General features: G+C 40.7%; 1 protein-coding gene across 1 annotated transcript in view; it reads left to right on the top strand.

Annotated features, from left to right (window-relative positions):
- Positions 1 to 553: 553 nt before the first annotated feature.
- Positions 554 to 6,058, top strand: part of OPRM1 (opioid receptor, mu 1) — an 8,144-nt gene continuing 2,639 nt past the window's right edge. Inside the window, exons 1-2 of the mRNA XM_010133222.1 lie at positions 554 to 902; positions 1,828 to 2,348. Of these exons, the coding sequence (XP_010131524.1) occupies positions 560 to 902; positions 1,828 to 2,348 (864 nt within the window). The 5' untranslated portion in view covers positions 554 to 559. The remainder of the gene's footprint in view (positions 903 to 1,827; positions 2,349 to 6,058) is intronic.

Genomic DNA, 6,058 nt, shown 5'->3' with positions numbered 1-6,058 from the left:
TGTAGTAACCATCATTACAAATTAATTCAGAATTCTATAATTATAAACAAACGAGAAAGTCTAAAGACCTGAATATTTAGACACAGTGGATTTGATAGTTATCTTTTAGGTGCTTATTCCCTAAGGAATTATGTCATTACTACTCCACAACCTTACAAATGAGTTCTCTGTTCCTACAGACTATGGTTCTGATACTTGACATCAGCAGATTACAGAAAATCTGTCTATCTAGTACAGTATCTGATATGTACAATTACAATTTTTTTCAGCTTCTCAGTTCTTTAGCATGTATAATATTGTTTCTTCTATGTCTGTCATTCCTCTGCACAAGTTAAATTAATCTTTTCTTTCTTACTTCAGCTAATGCATCAATGCACTGCAAACATTATTGTAGATAAACCATAGCAAAGTCATCTGGTCAAAAGCAGAAAAGAAGATCTTTGACAGTTTCTAGCTCATTATTTCACAGATGTTTCTTGTAGATGGGGCACTGGACTCAATTTTGCTTAACATTGATCATTCACATACTTTGCTGATTTTTTTTTCTAGGTACACGAAAATGAAGACTGCCACCAATATCTACATTTTCAATCTTGCATTGGCAGATGCCCTAGCAACCAGTACTCTGCCATTCCAGAGTGTGAATTACTTGATGGGAACATGGCCATTTGGAACCATCCTTTGTAAGATTGTTATATCCATAGACTACTACAATATGTTCACCAGCATCTTTACGCTCTGCACAATGAGTGTGGATCGCTATGTAGCTGTTTGCCACCCAGTTAAGGCCCTTGATTTCCGTACCCCTAGAAATGCCAAAATTGTCAATGTCTGCAACTGGATTCTTTCTTCTGCCATTGGCCTGCCAGTTATGTTCATGGCAACTACTAAATACAGGCATGGTAAGTCTGGCTTTCATTCCTAAATTGAGTATTTCAATGTTTGAATTCCTTTCTGCATCATTTCATTTTATTGTAGAGGCATCGAATTAATTTCTGACCTCCAGCCTGTATAAAGCATGTGTCAGTGCAGATGGACCCCTTCAACAATTGTGCATCTGGCTGTGCTTGACTGGACACAGCATTGCACGTGATCTGTCTTTTACAACAAGCAGGTCCAGCTCCTTCTGTGGGTCTGTGTGAGACTTGCTGCCCCACACACTTACTGCAGTGTTTGAAAAGCACCTGTGCCTGCCTGCCTTTTGCTGTCGGGTGGTTATGCACTGTCCTACAGCACAGGAACCTGAGCTTCCCAGGATATTCCCACTGAAGTTGACAGTCATAGATATGTTGCACTTAATCTGGCAGGACATGATACAGAGAAGAAAGCATGTTCTGGATCACTGGTGCTCAAAAACCTTCCATGAAGTGATGTCCTCTCAACATAAATCTAAACTCTCCCATTGTGCACAGTCATGTCATTCTCTTCCCATTGCCCTGAAATGCCAAACTCTCAGCAGATACCATGGTTAAACCATCTTTCTTTTCACCAGATTTTATACTGAAAATGAAAATGAGTTTCAAATCTCAAACATTTAGGACAATTTAGCTCTTTTTCTTGTCTGATAGATGTGCAATTCCAAGCAATAAAATGAAAAAGAGAACACAACATCTTAGTTTTGGTTTTCTAACTCATGTTTCATGCAACATGTTTTGCAGCACTTTTATCCTATCAGCGTTTGTGCCGATGACAGGACACAGATTGCTTAATTTTACCTGTTTACTTAGTAAATCTTCATATACTTGCTCATGATATTTGAAGGTTTAAAGAAAAGTAAATGAAAAACTGATCTGCTTGTTCTTCTTCACTATTTTCCTTTTTCTCCAGGCTCTATTGACTGCACGCTTACATTCTCCCACCCCGCATGGTACTGGGAGAACCTCCTGAAAATCTGTGTTTTCATCTTTGCCTTCATCATGCCAGTCCTGGTCATTACTGTGTGCTATGGGCTGATGATTTTACGCCTGAAGAGTGTTCGCATGCTATCTGGCTCCAAAGAGAAAGACAGGAACCTGCGGAGAATCACGAGGATGGTTCTTGTAGTGGTGGCAGTGTTTATTGTCTGCTGGACTCCCATCCACATTTATGTCATCGTTAAAGCTCTGGTCAACATCCCAGAAACTACTTTCCAGACTGTCTCCTGGCACTTCTGTATTGCTCTAGGGTATACAAATAGCTGCCTTAATCCAGTGCTTTATGCGTTTCTAGATGAGAATTTCAAACGGTGTTTCAGAGAGTTCTGCATCCCCACTTCCTCAACCATTGAGCAGCAAAACTCCACCCGAGTCCGACAAAACACTCGTGACCACGCTTCCACTGCCAACACTGTGGACAGGACTAACCATCAGGTATGACTAGCAGTGGAGATGTCATCTCTGGATCCAGGCCTCCCGCTTGGAGATGACATGAATTCTGAAGTTACAGTTTATACTGATTTGTAGCTATTTGAAGGTCTGAACACCTTCAGGGTTATATTTGAAACTGGTGTATGCATACACAGAGACCCCAGTCCTGCATGGTGCTGGTCGTTCTCTCCTCTAGCGGCTGCTGAAAGCTGAGGGCTTTCAAAGGTACTTTGCATGACCGGACCCAGCATGCATGTATATACAGTGTTTCATTTGCAGGATGTTTACAACAGGTGACTGCTTTAGAACTAGTTGGAGATTGATCACTAATTTCTCTATTCATGCTCCTTGTCTGCTGATGGAGGCAGGAGTGGGACAGAATATAGACCTTTCTTCTTCCATTGTAGCAGTGGATAAAAAAGGGAAGAAATTGTGCTTGTACACTTTTGATTGATGTACAAAGAAGGCCCACCAGCCTTCTTTGTCCTGGAAGACATGCAAGAAGTAGACAAAGGCCTGTCTACATTCAGTTCTTGTTTGTGTCAGATAATTATCTGTGCTGGCTAAGGTGGGGTTTGAGATATCTAGACAGACAGATAGATATAGACACAGATACATACACACACGTTAAGGAGTATTGTGCCATTTTTTTCTATTTAAGGTATACTGAGAATATACCTTTTCCATGTAGAAAAAGCCTTTGAGAAGCAGAGGTTTTATGGCACAGCAGATACCAAGAGAAACAGATTTTTTTTTGTATGCAGGCAATTTTTGCTTAACTTTTCCAAAGAAGCTCTTCTGTTATGCGTTCAACATCCTTGTTCCTGTGATAAGTCCTAAGAATTTCCATTCCCCATCCCTCAGTGAACATCAAGCAAAACATGTAAGCAAATTTTAACATTCATGAAGGTAACCCAAACACATCACAAGCACTAGAAAAAGTTTGTGTCGTCTCTGTAATTCATTAAAAAGAAGAACAAAAGGTACAAGCCTTGTTTATTCCTTGCCATGTCACCTTTCAGCAATATACTTAGTTTGCTTCTGCACTGATTTCCTCACTGCTGCCACTTCAGCCACTGGATAGCTGCCTCCTTGAGGCACAGAAGTCAATGGCTTCTTGTGAAAGCAGTTGCATACCTGCTGCTAGAAAGCCCAAAACAAAATGTTACTATGTCCAAACAGACAAAATAGTAATTGCACCAGAAAAGAGGAGGAAGCAGGCTAAAGGGAGAAGGACTAAAGTGAGAAGCTTTATTAAGCATCTGCATTTGGTGTTGTTCACCAGCATCTGATTCATACATACCAAACTGTGGCCTGTGAAATCATTTAACACATGTTCAGCCTTATGCACACTTTGATGGTGAAGCTGCCATCATGGCATAGCTGCCAAATGGCATAGATGCATACATATATGTGTGTATGTATATATGTGTAGCATTTAAGTAGGTGTAGAAAAACTTATTAAACAGATTCAGCTGTTAATAATGCATATGTGTGTAACCCTCAGTGGAGTCAGTTTTGTGCATGTGTCTGACAACAGTATTCTATCTCTATCTAATACAATTCCAACTTTTTACAGTGCAGTGTGTATGCACACATTTTCTACATTTAGTTATGTATCTTTATATTATTTTTAGGAGGGCTGTAGCCTTTTTAATTTCTATGCGTAGCAAAGATTAATATGGTACTGCCCAGAAGCTGAGTGGAATAAAATCTATTTCCCTGGACACTGAGCAAACAGAGCACAACAGATGATCCTTCCACAAAGATCTTTCAACTTACATCAACAGAGGAGAGAGCCAGCTGAGACAGGGGTGGACCAGTCAAGTGAAGTGAGCTTTACAGTGGCAATAAGGAGGAAGCTAGTCTCATTGCTGGGTTCTTTGTTGGCTGGGGTTTTTTATTCTTTCAGGGAATAGTGATGAAATTAGTTAAGAAGAGATAAATCACATGTGAAGAGAAGTGAAAGGGAAGATGCTGAAGGGAAAGGGAGGTGAGAGGAAGAGTGCAGAGGAGAAAGGAGAACATCAGGAATGAGATCTGAGTAATGCATTAAGGAAGGAAACTGAAGCAAAGAGCCAATACGCATGAGACAAAAAAAAAGGAGTATACAGAGCTGTAAGAAATTGTTGGACTACCCGGCTTTGACTACTTTGGTAGCTCTTCCTAGCAACTAGCCATGAGTTTTCCCCAGAACCAGGAAGAAGTCAATGCTTGGAAGCTCATGTCCTCATGGATGGGTAGATGGGTCTCTTTACAGGTCTGGTATTTGAAAGAATTTGAAGTGGCCATAAATGGACCCCATTTCACTTCCCTCACCAGCGTCCATGCAGTTCATGCTTTAGCAGCTGCTGCTGCTGCCACTGATTTATTTCTGCCAGCTGTGCTTGCTGGATGTTGACCTGAGCCTTCTCACTGCTGCACTCCCTGGAGTAGAGCTCACCAGCTACCAGGTCCAGTCTTTCTCACGCTCCGCAACATCTATATAATACATTCAAGCCATGTTCAAAACTGAATATTAAACTTCATATATTTTTTTCTCCAGCAAACAGTTCTGTAAGAGACAATATTTTTGTTGTCTGCTGCTATCAGAATGACAACAAGGTGGGAGGACTAATCTACACAAAAAAGGTTTTCTGAGATAGTACTTCACAAGTGTAACATCTAATATTTTTATTATTATTATTTTTAACCAGAGAAAACCCTAGGGTAAGTGCAGCTTTTGCTCTCAGAAAAGAAAAAAATAAACAGACAAACAAACCCACTGTTTGCTCAGCCAGTGAGCTTTTGTAAATTCTTTTGGCAGGGCAATCTTTTCTCAGGTAAGTGCTTGCTGTACAAGAAAGTCTAGCTAGTATATCTGTATTGATCTAAGTATACTGACAAGATCTTTCTTGTATAGACAAGGCCTTGGAGAGCATTTGGTGTGAATCCTAATTGCAAGGCTGTAGAGTACTCGGCATGCTTCACATCGTTTTCGAAGAAACAGATGTTCTACAAGTTGCTTTTTTGCCTAGTGAGAATTCTTTACTCATTCTAAAGTTAATGAGAACTGCAAGCACTCAATCACTCAACAGCTTAGGGCCCCACGCTTTTAAAGCACATCATTAAATTAAGCAGTCACCGGTGGAAGTGTGTCTTCTATTAGTGAAAAAGCAGTAACAGGAGACGTCATAAATATTCATATTATTCTGAATTAAGATACTGGCCTTTGGCCTACTCTGTGATTCTTTGGAATTACAGAAAAGATCTAGATTGTTTTATCAGCATTTCCAAAAAGCAGAAGAGCAGAACAAGTTCAAAGCTCATCCAGAAATGTGGCTTGTTTTGGCTGCACAGAGTAGCACCTGATCCGTAACACTGGCGGTGGGAGCATTCACAGAAATTGCGCGAGCTCGGAGGAGTAACATAGTTCTGAGGGAGAAAAGGCAGTGGCTACTCAGACCTGCAAGAGCTGGGAGAGTTGTAAGACAAATCTCTCCCAGCTGGGGAGATGTATCTTGTGTTACACTCCACTAACTCCTGTGGTAAAATGCGTACTTTGTGTTTGTTCAGAAGTGAGCTCAAAGGCCTGGCACGGGGAGGTGGGGAGGCATATGGCATCTTATACATGCATTTGCATGAAGAGTTGAAATGGGAGTAGGAGTGATGGAATCCTGGAAAAACTGCTTGCTTTGAACTTTTCTCTCTATGACCCAGTATGTTGGTAGGGA

This window comes from Buceros rhinoceros, unplaced genomic scaffold (assembly GCF_000710305.1).
Source record: "Buceros rhinoceros silvestris isolate BGI_N320 unplaced genomic scaffold, ASM71030v1 scaffold4723, whole genome shotgun sequence".
Lineage (NCBI taxonomy): Eukaryota > Metazoa > Chordata > Aves > Bucerotiformes > Bucerotidae > Buceros > Buceros rhinoceros.
The sequence above is the reverse complement of the archived record's forward strand: the minus strand, read 5'-3'. Positions and strand labels throughout refer to the sequence as shown.